At 43.0% G+C, this 15465-nt stretch overlaps 1 protein-coding gene across 1 annotated transcript in view; it reads right to left on the reverse strand.

The window, feature by feature from the left end:
* Window positions 1–271: 271 nt before the first annotated feature.
* Window positions 272–15465, reverse strand: part of LOC120575416 (transmembrane protein 233) — a 26578-nt gene continuing 11384 nt past the window's right edge. The window contains exons 2-5 of the mRNA XM_039826201.1: window positions 11347–11539; window positions 8783–9069; window positions 6175–6307; window positions 272–3674 (exon numbers count right to left, since the gene is read on the reverse strand). Of these exons, the coding sequence (XP_039682135.1) occupies window positions 3658–3674; window positions 6175–6307; window positions 8783–9069; window positions 11347–11485 (576 nt within the window). The 5' untranslated portion in view covers window positions 11486–11539 and the 3' untranslated portion in view covers window positions 272–3657. The remainder of the gene's footprint in view (window positions 3675–6174; window positions 6308–8782; window positions 9070–11346; window positions 11540–15465) is intronic.

Raw genomic sequence — 15465 nt, forward strand, 5'->3', positions numbered from 1 at the left:
CACCTCGAGCCTGACGTCACCTGACCAAACCTACACAGAGATTGTGCAAAGTTCAAACGTGTCACTGCTTATTGAGTTTTATCAAAGAGAAGGGAAATCCCCTCCCTCCCCGGCGGACCACCATGGGATCGTATTACGTAAAAAATATGAACTGTAGTGATCGGGGAGAGACAGATAATGTTTGTATCCCGTTTGAATTGAGCCATGAATTACAAACATGATGTTCGTCAGTTTAAAAGATAATTTTGCAAGGGAAGAAAGTCTCTGTTTGTTGTATGTACCGTTTAGTCACCATCGCTCGCTGGCTAGCTAGCTTAGCACTGAGGCAGACAAACACAGGGGAGCGGGGTTTGTGTCTCGGGCGAGAGATAGACATCGTAGCTTCAGAGAGACAACTCTTAGACACTTTGGGCTGACGGGTCTTACTAATGACGCATTTTCACATTCTGATACTTCAACAGTTTTACCACAGAGACTTTGTTCCCTCGCTAAATTATCCTCTAAACTGACAAACATCAGATGTGTAATCCATGGCTCCATTCAAACGGGATTGAAAGACTGTTTATCTCTCCCCGTTCACTAGGGGTCCACCATAGGGGGAGGGACATCGCCTCTCTATAGTTAGAGATAGCGCATTACAAGCAGCGCCAATGGTATGAAACGGTCCACACTTCCTGTCTCCCAAATGGGCGTGGCCTCGTTTGAAAGTGTAGTAAACGTTGTGTGGATGGATGAGAAGTTATATTTGTGTAATTTATTAATATTTTCTGTTGTTAACATTAGATATTTACACTAGGGCTGCACTTTAAAATGCAACTGACATTCTATTTTTTTATACAAGACTGAAAGAGTGTACCTGTAAGTACAGACGTTTTCTTGTCCCGTACCTCTGTTTTTAAGTGCCCTAGTTAACTTTTTTAAGACGCTGAGTGTGAACACAACTCTAAAGAGGCGTGACGGTGGACACAGAGACAGGAAGTTCCTCTGATTTGTTGGGGCGTTTCGCTCGGTTTTGATCTTCACAGCAGCGACGTCGTCTCTAAAAACACCAATGTGCTCCATGACTAAGTGAGAAAAAAATGTCTTTTAGCAGGCGGACATGTTACAATATCCAATATTATATATTTACAAAGTGCTACTCAGTTAGCTCTATGGCTAAATGAGGCTACATTCTTTTTGTGAAAGCATTGTGTAATAAATACTGTAAACATGCACAGGTTATAAGAGAGGAGTTTTTAGTTTAGAGAGGATAACAGCTTTACGTTCCTCAAAGTTCCCACCTTGGGAAACAGTTTGTTTCCACACACGGTTAAAGAAGAGAGAGGCTGTTCCTGCAGGTTCGGCTCCACACTCGGGCGTTTGGCACTGAGGCTCTGACAGCTGACAAAACGCTGACTGGACAAGGGCGTTTTATGTATAAAAGCTGTTAAATCATCCTAGTCCAAATAAGCTTGTCCCGGTGAGTTTTATAGCTTCATATTGCCATGTTCTTTTTTATGTTTATGTCACGTGTTTTATGGCCCTTCAACAACAAGAACAACCCAGATTTTAGGTTTGTTAATTAAACGATAAAAGCCATCATAAAAGCTTAACTCTGTGCTGCTTCATCACACACACCTTCATAATAATGCTTGACGGGTAGCAAGGGCGTAACTTTGGGTTCAACATTGGGTTTGAGATTTCCACTTTTGAACAGACTTGACATTTTGAACATACAGCAATTTTTGCCTTTTCTGCATCAATTTATGGTACAGTGTCGAAGTAACGAGGGGCTGCTCACAGTCAGCGGTGGAGGAAGTATTCAGGTCTCTTAGTCAAGAAATAGGTAGTAATACTATGGTGTAGAAATACTGGAGATAATCGGAGAGAAGAGCGCACCAGAGTTGGAGATGTTGTGATTAAACGATCAGCGTCTTGAAACCCAAAATATAACATCATCATAATATTTCTTTTTTAACAAACGTTATGCCCAACGAGCCAATGAGCCTATCGAGTTATTGAGAGCTGAAGTGACTAATAACTTTAAAACGGAGCCAGTTGTGTGGCTGCCTTCACGCGTTTGGATCAAATATTCCAATAATTTAAGCAGACGAACAAACGCCATTTTCCCATAAACCCTTTCGATGTTCACGGTGGCGAAAAACGTCGCGTTTTGCCAGGAGAGACCGCAAGCGAGTCCTTGAGTGTGTGCTCGGTAAGTTCAGACGGAGAAGACCGAACGCCATGGACGTTTTTCCAGACAGCAGAGATTACAAACCATACTTCACCAAATGCAGAAGTCGTGTGACAACATTAGTTTCGGGGTTGTATTGGCAACAACCAACGCTGGCTATTATAAATGAAAGTGTGAACATCATACGTGGGCGCTGATGTCAGTAAATGATTAAGTACAGACTTGAACGACGTGCATGCAATGATTTTTGGAGTAGGGGTGTAAACCATACATCGTTTCAATCCCCAACAATCCAATATCGTCGATACAAAGTGAGAATATCAAGACGTACCGTCATCATTATTTTGAAAGTCCCACTTTTTATATACATTCTTTTAATAAAAAGGGTAGTTTGTTTTTAATTTGAATGTCTGGAAGAGCTAAGTAATGAAATTGTCAAATCATATTTTCGTTTTTTCTGTAAGTATATATATGTGTGTGTATATATATATATAAAAAGGTAACGGATTGTGTGAAATGTGCTTATATATATCGTCTCGTATTGGTCGAGGCCGCTGAATTGAAATGGTATCGTGGTAGACTTAGCTGTGTTTGAAATCGTTCCCTCATTAACTCCCTATTCCCTATACAGTGTTTATTACACTGTGTGAGAGTGTGTGTGTGAGTGTGTGGGTCTGTCTGTGTTTTTATGTGTGTGTGTATGTTTGCGTGTGTGTGTGTGTGTGTTTGTGTACTATTTCTGCGATAGGGAACGGTTTCCAACAGAGCAATTGTAATATCCGCAAATATCATATCGTCCATAGAATCGTATCGTGATAAACGTGAGATTCACACCCCTGGTTAGTTAAGAGCAGCTCGATAAGAAGTGACGTCAGGACTCCAGCAGCAGCAGCAGCAGCAGCAGCGTCGTGTGTGTTTTGCCAAAAAACACCGACAGGAACAGCTGGAAGATGAAGATACAAGTCATTCTCACAGTACAGAGACTCTCACAGTTTGTCTCCGTGTTGAGCCATTTGCAACATCGCCCACTTCTCAGTTCAGCTGAAACACCAAAGTTTCTAATCATTTGGCATCGAAACGGTGAAATGTTTGCACCGCCACTGGCCCGAATAATCCCATTTCCGTAGAGGCGGATATGTCACACTTCCGTGACGGGACTTGTTCGTGGTTGAGAGGAGATAGAGTGAATGAAAACGAGCGTCGTGCGATCCATCCTCTTCTCCTCCGTGTGAGTCGAGGGGTGAGGGGTGTGTCGGTCGTGTCGGAGGTAGAGCGTCAGGGCGGATCCATGCTCGGCGTGCAGCGAGAAACAACAGCAAAAAGGACAGGAACAGATTGTGTTTTTCATCCGGTGCAGCAGGCGCTTTGAGAAACGATGGTGCTTCAGGGAGTCTGGAAGGGGGGGGGTTGTGTCGGTCAGGAAGTCGGTCGGGAAGTCGGTCGGGAAGTCCGTGAAGTCGCCGCTCCAGACGATTTTTTTTAAATCAGGATTTTAAAATCACTAGCGAGAGAGAAAGGAGACAGAATGTCACAGATATTCAAAGAGCCTTTACATGTGCTTTGTGTGCAGGAATCTTAATGTGTAAAGTAGTAACCGGGGATGCACTGAATCCAGGATTCGGCCGAATATTGGGCTTTTTGACGGGGTTGGGTTTCTGCCGAACCTTAGAATTTTTTCCTACCAACCCGAGCCCTACGCTTGCACTATGCGCGCAACACTAGTCGCCGTAATGACGGCGCCGACGATTACAGGAAGGTGTTTACTAGGTGGAGCGTTCAATGCAGTAGGCTGTGAGAAAGTGGAAATGGAACTGGTGAGCAGAACAAGTGTTGTTTGGCAGTACTTTCAGTCAAAAGAAGGCCATTCAAGTCCAGCTACATGCTCAATTTGCAATGCCTATTTGTCCCGTGGTGGCGAGGACCCTAAACAATACATTCACATGTATGAAACATCCGAAAGAATACGAGTTGTTCATGAAGGAATCTCCAGACAGCAGCCAGAATGCAGCAACTTCAGGTATGGCAAAGGAAGGACAGTCACTGTTTACTTCATTCATGTGTTTACTGTGTTCATGGACTGAGGATGGGAGGAGGAGTCAGTATTTGGTTTCGGATTCGGCAGAATCATAACCAGTGGATTTATTCTGCCGAACCCCAAAAATCTGGATTCGGTGCATCCCTGCTAGTAACTAGAGCTGTCAGATGAATGTAGCGGAGTAAAAAGTATATATTATATAGTCGTAATATTTCAAGAAAATATTTCTACATTCTGCAAGTTTAAAGCTGAAAAATGTTCAAACTTTTTGGACGACTGACAGGGAGGACTTGACTGCAGTAAATATACTTTTACTTCCAGTACTTGAACTACACTTTGATAAAAACACTTTGACTTCAGTGAGGGTTTTGAATGCTGGACTTGGAGTATCTTTACTGTGTGCTATTAGAGTTTTTACTGCAGTACAACATCAACCATTGCTAGTATATTAAAAACTATAGAAATACAAATAGAAAGATTGCTTTATGTGACAAGAAAGATAAATCTAAAGACCAATTGTGCTGGTTTTCTAGATTTAAATGACTGAGTGATCACAGATTTCTTTCATACATTTTCTCCGCTCGGCTCAGCATGATTCAGAGCCGAGGACATTTCAGTTCCTTCTACTTAAACAGTGTTTATAAGTAAATGGCCTTTGTGTTCCTCCAACCCTAAGGGAATGAATGAATAAAAGATGGCTAACTGTCACAGATCCTCTTTAAAAAGGAGTCTAAAGTCCCTGGAGCCATTTTGGCTCCACTGGCAGCCAAATCATTAGAGCAGGGATCGCCAACCTTTCTTTATCCAAGGGCTACTTTAAAAAAAATATAACGTGGCCAAGAGCTACTTGCATCACATCACCTTCATTTATTTACATAACACACATAAGCTGAATGAAGCTACTGTTTGTACACGTATGAAGTTACAATACCCTTATGACTAATCTTCACTTCATGTCAAGGTTCATGCCTATTTAATGCTTCTTTTAGCCCACAAAGTTAGCTACATTACTGAAAATATTCCCATCAGGGTCCAAGAAAAAATTCTCACTTAAAGTGTAACTCTCGCCAAAATGCAACTTAGGGTCTTTTTGTGAATGTATCAGAGTCAAACTTTCGTTTAAAAGCATACAGTAATTAGGACGGAATCGCTACTTTTAAGATGGACCGTATTTTCGTTTTGATCCGAATGCGAAAGAACGGACTCCACAGGAGGAAATGTCATTCTTATATGAGGCTCATTTTTCAACTACAAGGTCAATATTGTTTTTCACTAACGACAAAACAACAAATTATCCGTGCATTTATATGGAACTAAGCTTTAGGAGCTTTCCATCTTTACTCTCCTCCCTGTTACGTTGCATTCAGAGATCGACACTTTTTGACTGGCAAGATGGACGGCAAGCGGAAAAAACAACTGCTAAAGTAAGCTGCTCAAAACCTTTCTTTTTAGTAAACTCTGTGTACACAACCAATGTTCTCAATGCTGAGTTCATGTGTAGAGCCCCCGGTGATACTTGAAGCAAAGTCTCATGTTGTGTCGAGCCTTCTTAGTGTTTTAAAAATACAGATTTTGATGCAATCATAGTAGTGCCCCTAGCACTCCCATTCAAAATATTTTCCAAAAACAAAAATATGGTCAATCTTAAAAGTGCCACTTCTGTCCTAATTATGCTTTTAAACAAAAGTTTGACTCTGGTAGATAAAAAAAAATAGACCCTAGGTTGCATTTGGCGAGAGTTACACTTTAACACATTTATGGCCCAGAAAGTTAGCTACCTCACTTTTATTATCATGGCATTTTGGGTCTCAGTTTGTCAACCTATTGGCGAGCTACTGGAAACCTGCTCGAGAGCTACTTGGAGACCCCTGCTCTAGAGGATATCCCAACTCTTTCAAAAGATATTCACAATATTTCCAATTGATTTAAAGGAGCAAAGCCGAATAGATGTTAAAATGTAACTCACGTCCCCAGTTGAGGGCGATGCCGGCGGCGATGATGACGATCCCTCCCAGGATGGAGACGACGGACAGGACCATGGCATTACGGCCCAGACGCCGAGCTCCGTCCACGTTGCCCTGCTGCAGACTGTTCCGGGACTGAACACGATGGAAACAGTAAACAACGTGTGTTTGAAACCCTGCTGCAGACTGTTCCAGGACTGAATACAGTTTATATTATTTAATAACAAAAAAGAAACACACAACGTTCAACGTTCTGGTCGACAAATTTGTCACTATTTCACTTTTTCAGATTTTTTTCCTCCCTTTTTGCGAATTTTTTTGTCGATTCTTTCTGCACCTTTTAAAGTTTTTGTCCCAGGTTTTTTAAGCTTTTTCAACAATAGCGACGAAATATAGCAACAAAAGCATCAGAAGAGCAAAAACACTGGAAAAAACTAAAAAAAACATTGAAAAATGTCATAAAAAGTAACACACCGTAGGACTTTAATCTCCCAAAACCTCCGATGGATGTCAAAAGATGTCGGAGCGTAAACTATGCTATTCGAAATGTGAATCACTTTCTATGGACAATTTCTGTTAAATATACAGACACAGAACTGTAAATACACAGATATTTCTAAGAGTGTAGAGTTTAAGATTAAGACAGCTAAGTTTTTGTTGGGTTTCATTTCTACACACACTGTCGGTGTTGCCAAAGGTGACTGAAAAGGTGACTGTGAGCTGGGTAGGAATATTTTATTAAGGAAATGTGTGTATGTGCTCATTGCAAGAGCTGTCCAATAGAGGAAGTGGTTAAAAGTACTCTAGGTGACCTCTTGATGCACAGAAGATTAAGCTTAAGTCATAGAAATAGTTTTGGCCTTATGGCATAAAAGTGAATTGTTTAAAGGGGTGATAGTTGAAAAACGACAGTTTGGAGGGTAAATAGGACATACATAGAACCTCAAAATCCCTTTGACACCCTTTCCTCTGCAAATCTCACAATTTGAAACTGCTGCTGAAAACGGGCGAATCTGAACAAAGCTAAAAGTTTACGTCAACTTCCCAAATCCTGCTCATTTGGCTCTACCTTCTATCTTTGTAACGCCCCAAAATTTACATAGGCCACTAACTGATCTGAGGTCAGTTAGTCTTCTAAATCTCGTTCGCGCAAATCTCAGAAATTTTATAAATCGTTCATCTGCTATTGCATTACTAAATTCACTTCTGAGACTTTTTTATGCAAGAAATCAACTATATAAAGCTCAAATATGGGCCGTTTTACAAAAATGTATGGCTAATTGCAAATTTAGTACGACTGTTTCGGAGTTCAGGAGCTTCACAGTTTGCCGTGACAGCGGCGCAGTGCCTGCCCGGATCGCTGGCTTTCTGTCTGGACTGTCAGACCCTGCTGCACGCTGGCTGGAGCTCTCTCAGGAGATACGGAATACTGGCCCAGAGAAAAAAAGTAGATATCGGACAATTGAGCGGGACATGTGGATTTAAATCAGTGGCGCAGTGGACTCGCAATGGGCGGTGTGCAGGAGCTGCCTGCCGGCAACGGTTCACGGTACGTTAACTTTTTTTTCCAACATGGATCCTCAGGGAACAGGACGAATAGACTGTAACGAAACTCTGTATCGGGTGCTTTGTACAGTAGGCTAAGATTAGTTGATGAGTTTATGTGTCGGGGACTTGGGGCAGAAATCAAGTTTGAAGCCAGCGGCATAGCGGGCATGCCTGGACATGTCTGGACATGTCTGTAGTTTGGAACGCTAACGGACAGTGTGAAGACAGCTGCCGCTGAGGAAAAAAGGGTTTGTGTGTGTGTGTGTGTGTGTGTGTTTTTTTGTGTGTGTGTGTGTGTGTGTGTGTGTGTGGGGTGGTGGGGGCGGCGGGGGGGGGGCCTAGAGGGGAACGTGTGTGTGTGTGTGTTTCTGTGTGTGTGTCTCTGTGTGTATGTGTGCGTGCTAAGCTCAACCAATCAGCGTGCAGCACATCGAAATATTCTTGAGCAGACCATATAAGGCAGAAAAGCTCTCGTTTCAGTCCAGTCCCATTTAACGGGTAGAATTAGGGCCAAAAAAAACAGCAAAAGAGTAATTTTCAGCCCAACCAATGTTACATATTAGGAGACCTTAAGGAACAGCGTGAAATACCATATATAACCATTCTATCAACCCTTTAAAGGTTACAAGAACAAGAGGAGGAAGTTGCACCAGACAGAGGACCCAACCCTGGCGTGTGGTGTATGAAGATTGCGCTTTTTGCCTAGAAACAAAGAAACACCCCCCCCTGTGAGAGGAGGATTCGAGCGTAGGGAGAGGGTAGTTCGGCGCGCATTCGAACAGAGATCTTGGTGGACCGGGCTCTGACTTAATGTCTGTTGCTAGGGAAACTTAGACTCTGTTTATGCTGGACACAGTAAACTTTGCTTAACTTGAATCCATTGTCTCAGATTGATCCTTGAGGCTTGGTAGGCATAAAGTCCTATCAACGAATACACGGGAATTACAGTAATTGGAGTCCAATGTCTCGGCCTTTCGGGCCTGTGTCTTTTTCACCTGAATTCCCTTTCTACAGCTTTCACCCAGGAAATGGGTGTTCATGAAGAAAGTGATTGACTCGTACCATGACAGAGAAGACAAGGGCTACAATGTTGATGGGCCACAGCGGGCAGAAGCAGGACAGGATGGCCAGGATCAGGTAGTCTCTGGGCTTGGACCCGTCCACAGCCTCCGTGATAGCGCTGGGCCGGCGGGTGAGCGAGGGCCTGGGGGAGCCCGCCGCCATCGAGCCGGACCGGCTGCTCAGACCGGGCCGGCCGTTAGCGTGGCCACCCGGCTGGGCGTGAAGCTTGGGCGACACGGAGGACACCGTGGGAGACGAGTCCACCCGCACAGGACCCACGCCATTACCTGGAAGAGAAGGAGAGAGAAACAAAACTGTTTTGGGGTTTTTAGATTCACGTCTTCAGTGAGAAGCAAAACAGCTCAACAGTGACCGCCAACTTTACCGTCTCTGGTTCATGAAGTGTTTTTCCATGTTAAATATCTCCCTTGACGTTTCGTTAAATGCTGATATAAAGAGTTTTAAACCTGGAACCGAGCCAACCACCTACGAGTTGAATCGTGACCATAAAACATTTGATTTGGCACAAAAAAACATTTAGAAAACGGCCAAAAAGTCAAAAGGTACAAGACTGTGTACAGAACCAATCATAGACTTCAATAGTAACGGCTCGCTCTGGCCATTAGCGGGTTCGCGGGTAGGGTAAACGTTTCCATGGTAACAGTGAGCTCCACCAAGCAGAGACGTTGCTGTTAGGATAGTGGGTAGGGTAGAATTTCTCCATAGGGTCGCGAATAAAACAGGTTTTTGTTTAAACAAGGCTGATTTCATACCGACTTCTAACTTCTAACAGGAGCAGAAACTTCCGTTTCTCAATCTCGTAGTTCAGGGTCAGGCTACCTTGGATGTTTTTAGACATTTAGACATTATGGATAATAATATAAACCTTTACAGAGAAAATGAACGTGATTTTTTACTTCCAGAACCACACTGTTGAGCTTTAAGGGCTTGGAGCTGAGAGCCAAAAACAGAAAGTCAGACAGCATTAAGAGACGCACTGACATTTTTGGTTTGTGTTTTTTCCAGAGATTTGATGAAAATAAGAAGAATAACGCTAACCTAAGTTTTAAAATAAAGGTTTTAACCCTTGTGTTGTCTTCTCGTAGACCATGCAACTTTTTGTTTTTCTGGGTCAAACTTTAAAAATTTAATCTTTTTTTTCAACTTCTTTTTCAACACATTTTTGTCACTTTTTTCAAAAGAATTTTGCCAATTAGTTTTTTCAAATGCTATAAAATTGAATAAAACACCCAAATTAAATTAAAGTAGTATAATTTATTTTACTTGTGAAGAGCTAGTATCTAACCCTCCATGTTATTTTTTTTTCTTACTATTTGGTTGAAGGTAACACAAATTTTTTATGGTTCAAATTTGACCCAAGGACAACACGAGGGTTAAAATAATCACAAAATTAGTCTTCATTTATAACAGCCAAAATCTACCACGAGTATATTTTTGTTCATTTTAATATTCAATGAATGAAGTTAATGTACTGGCTTGTGTATTTACCCCCTTATCTCAAAAAGGTAACATCAGTATTTTTCAACCTGGATCCTATTTTCCCATGTTTTTGTATCTAAGTGACTGATGGGAACAACAATCTTTGACATTGGTCCAGTGTTAGGCGAGAAACAAGCTGCAATGTAACGTTAAAGCGTCAGTAAGCGTCCACTAAAAGTGCTCTGCCATTGTTCCATTTTAACATATTATACCATCACGGGTATTGTAATTGATTTATTAAAGGGTAATATGTTTTTTGTTTTTTCAACCTGGATCCTATTTTCCCATGTTTTTGTATCTAAGTGATTAATGGGAACAACAATCTTTGACATTAGTCTAGTGTTAAGTAAGACACAAGCTGCGATGTAACATTAAATCGTCAGTTAGCGTCCACTAAAAGTTCTGTTGTTGCCGCTGACAGACTCAGATTATTATTCTAAGTGTCTGACAACATTATGGAAAGGATCCCTACAGAGATAGACCTTTTAGTTAAAGAGTAAGATCCTTTTTGTTTTAACATGAAACCAATCTCCATCACCAAACCCACCAGACTCCATGTAAATAATCAGTACTTTTATCATCGTAAAACACACTTCATTCAAAGTCGACAGAATCAAAATAAAACTATCAAAAGCCGTCTTGGTTCATCTTTCCACTGTTCCAACAATCACCACTCTGGTTTGGTTGAATTAAACCCTTAATTGACCCATTTACATGTGGAGATATGCTGGCTCTATACACGCTAAAAGTCCTGATTATTTACATGGAGTCTGGTGGAAATATGCTGGCTCTATACACGCAAAAAGTCCTGATTATTTACATGGAGTCTGGTGGAGATATGCTGGCTCTATACACGCTAAAAGTCCTGATGATAACAGGTTGAAAAATACCCCAATTACTCTTTATTCTTTGGTCATACTACATATTTTATTTGTTGCTACCCTGGGTTTTATTAATCTGAACCGGCAAAGGAACTAAGGTTATTAAGTACACAAGGCTACTTAAATAAAAATATTTAGTAACTTCCTGCCACGGATTGTTTTTTACAGGACGGGTGTATTTACTCTCCACGTTGTCGCTGATCACAGTGAGGTGCTCCATGTCATCCGTTTGATTGCCGTCCTGAGCGTGCGTTGTCGCGCTGGCCGGTTGGAAGGTCACAGGGGGCTGCTGGGACTCCTCCATGTTGCTGCTGGTCGCCATGAGACGGAGAAGATGAAGAGAAGGGTTGAAGAAAAGTTGAAGGCACGGCGCTCTCTGAAACCAATCACAGAGACCAAGTCAGACAAACAACACAGTCTCCCTCCCAACACGGTCTCACTCCCAATAGGGTCTCATTCCCAATAGGGTCTCACTCCCACTAGGGTCTCACTCCCAACACAGTCTCCCTCCCACCACGGTCTCATTCCCAATAGGGTCTCACTCCCACTAGGGTCTCACTCCCACTAGGGTCTCACTCCCAACACAGTCTCCCTCCCAACACGGTCTCACTCCCAATAGGGTCTCACTCACAACAGGGTCTCACTCACATTAGGGTCTCACTCCCAACACAGTCTCCCTCCCAACACAGCGTCCCTCCCAACATGGTCTCACTCCCAACACAGTCTCCCTCCCAACATGGTCTCATTCCCAATAGGGTCTCACTCCCAACACAGTCTCCCTCCCAACACAGTCTCCCTCCCAACACAGTCTAACTCCCAACACAGTCTCCCTCCCAACATTGTCTCATTCCCAATAGGGTCTCACTCCCAACACGGCCTCCTTCCCAACACAGTCTCCATCCCAACACGGTCTTCCTCCCAACACAGTCTCCCTCCCAAAAGGTCTCACTCTCAACATGGTCTCACTCCCAACAGGTCTCCTGTCCCAACAGGGTCTCCACCCCCCAACATGGTCTCTCTCCCAACACGGCCTCCCTCCCAACACGGTCTCAATCCCAACACTGCCTCACTGCCAACACGGTCTCCCTCTCAACATGGTCTAACTCCTAACACGGTCTCCCTTCCAATGCGGTCTCACTCCCAACACGGTCTCACCCCCAACACGGTCTCCCTACCAACATGGTCTCGCTCCCTCCCTCCCAACACGGTCTACATCCCAACATGGTCTAACTCCCAACATAGTCTCCCCCCAAACACAGTCTCCCTCCCAATGCTATCTCACCCCCAACACGGTCTCCCTTCCAACACGGTCTCACTCTCAACACTGTCTCCCCCCAAACATGGTCTCCCTCCCAACACGGCCTCCCTCCCAACATGGTCTCCCTCCCAACACGGCCTCCCTCCCAACACGGTCTCACTACCAACATGGTCTAACTCCCAAGACGGTCTCCCTTCCAACACGGCCTCACTCTCAACACGGTCTCCCTACCAACACGGTCTTCCTACCAACATGGTCTCGCTCCCTCCCTCCCAACACAGTCTCCCTCCCAACATGGTCTCACTCTCAACACGGTCTCCCCCTCAAACACGGTCTCCTTCCCAATGCAGTCTCACCCCCAACACAGTCTCATTCCCTCCCTCCCAATACGATCTCCCTCCTAACACGGTCTCCCTCCCAACACGGTCTCACTTCCAACACGGTCTCACTCCCAACATGGTCTCCCTCCCAAGACGGTCTCCCTACTAACACAATCTCCCTCCCAACACGGTCTCACTCCCAACACGGTCTCACCCCCAACACGGTCTCACCCCTAACATGGTCTCACTCCCAACACAGTCTCACCCCCAACACGGTCTCATAGTGCGTTCCATTTGCCTGGGGAACGTGGATGCCGGAGCTCGGAATGATGTCATGCCCCGAATGATGCGTTCCACTTACAAGACAGATTTTTCATTAGCTCTAGCTGTTGTTATCAATATCAGTTCATAACAACGCATTACGCTGGTTTTTTTGCTTGCAAACGGCATATCCGAGGGTACAGGGGGCGTATTTCCGACTTTGACCTCGGAAAATCCAACTAGGAATGGACACACTCCCAGAAGAGTCTCACTCCTAACACAGTCATACGATACCCTCCAAAATTAGGCGACCGCCGGCCGGTCACATGACAAGTTTAGACACCAAAACGACTAGTTAAGTATAGAAAAAAAAGATTGTAGTTTGGGTTCAAACTAGGGATGCACCAATCCAGGATTCTGCTTCGGATTCAGCTGAATATTGGGCTTTTTGACGGTGTTCGGTTTCTGCCGAACCTACAGACCCAACCCTACGTACGTAATGACGCCGCCGTTGATTACAGGAAGGTGTTTACGTAGGTGGACCGTTCAATGCAGTAGGCTGTGAGAAAGTGAAAATGGGAGCAGAAAAAGTGTTGTTTGGCAGTACTTTCAGTCAAAAAAAGGCCATTCAAGTCCCGCTACATGTTCAATTTGCAATGTCGATGTCGAGAAAATGAAGACGAGTTCTCGTCCGATTGAGAACACGTTCACCGTATTGGTTTTCCAGAAAATGAAAGTTTTAGTTGCCTGTAGCACACAATATAAAACCGATCCATCTACGTTATACCGATGTAATATATACTGTATGTATGATACAGATGTCTCTCTGTGGGCTGATAATGTTGTTGATTTATAGCAGTGACTCAACAGATTTCTGGCTCTGTGTCTCTGGTGTAGGTGGACGTGAGCTCAGGCAGAGTGTCTTTAAAGTCCTACTGCACACTGACAGACCAAGATACGTCTATATATATATATCTCGCTCTCTTCAGGCAACGTCTTAGTAAATGATTGTTCAAATTCTAGGAGCACTCCCATCAGAAAGCATCACTGTACAAGATTATACATCCCCAAATAATTCGTTAAACCAGAAACACACTGGAAAAAAAGGCCACTTCAAACAAGATGATCCATCTTTTACAAAAAACACCACAGCCTGAAAATCTTGTGAGATGTAAAAAATAAAAGCTTGTTTCCTCTGAGATACGACTGAAAACAAGATTTGGACACTCCCTAAACACACCTGCGCTTCACGCCATGCCCTTAGATCATTAAAATAGGGCCCTCAGACTTTATTACACGAATATACTTGGTAAGAGTTTGCTTTTTGCAGTGCTCTATTAAACACAGAACTATTAATCAGCTGCAGATAAAACTGTTATACTAACAATCACAATAACTCGTTAAATGAGAATACTGCAGTGATTTAGTGACGCAGTGGTGGAAAGAAACTATAAGTACATTTACCTGAGTATACTTGTACTTTTTTTTCATGCTACCATCAACTTCTACTCCACTACATGTATCTGACAGCTTTAGTTTCTTTTCAAATTAAGATTTCTGCACGAAAAAGATATGAAGTTTGTAAAATGTGATGTTTCGTTATAAATTAAACTCCCAACACTTGATAAAGTGCAGCTGAAACCATTAGTTCACTGACAGAAAGTTCACATGAAACTATTTCGATGGTTAAAGTCGTATTATGTTGGAGGAAATAAAACATTGTGAACTTGTTAGTAACCATGAGCTGCTTTTTCTAAACCTCCATAACTCAACATAACAGTGTGCCTCGACTTGTGTGTGTAGAACTAATTCCCCTTTTGTGGAAAACATAATACGTTTGGAGTTTAAGTTGAGATCTCCAACTATCTAGGGAGGTCCCGGGACAGGTCTGCATGTATTTAAAATAAAAAGTGATAAAAACCTTGAAGAAAATTAAGAATTACGTCTTATTTTGTCAATATCCGAAGGCGACAAATGTCAGAAAGCGTGTTAAAAACTTTGGATAAAACCCTCAAAACAAGATATCAAAAACTCTGAAAGATGCAACGAAAACGTAAAAAAATTGTCCCAAAAAAAAGCTGCAAAAATGTCAAAACAAGCAACAAAAACATTGCAAACCGAACAAAAACGTCCAAACAAGCAACACAAACTTATGAAAATGCCCAGAATGGATTATGAATGGAATGGACACCCACACACCCACACCCACGGTTTTGTGGCACTATCTTTGTGGGGACCCGTCATTGACATAATGCATCCCCTAGCCCCTTACCCTAACCTTAACCATCACAACTAAATGCCTAACCTTAACCCTTACCCTCACCCTAACCATAACCTAATTCTATCCCTAATCCTACAACCAAGTCTTAACCCTCAAACAACCTTTAAACTTGTTGGGTCCAGCATTTAGGCCACACAAAGCTGTCGGGACCCCACAAGTATACTGGACTCACGGTTTTTGGA

Source organism: Perca fluviatilis, chromosome 15, assembly GCF_010015445.1.
Source record: "Perca fluviatilis chromosome 15, GENO_Pfluv_1.0, whole genome shotgun sequence".
NCBI classification, from domain to species: domain Eukaryota; kingdom Metazoa; phylum Chordata; class Actinopteri; order Perciformes; family Percidae; genus Perca; species Perca fluviatilis.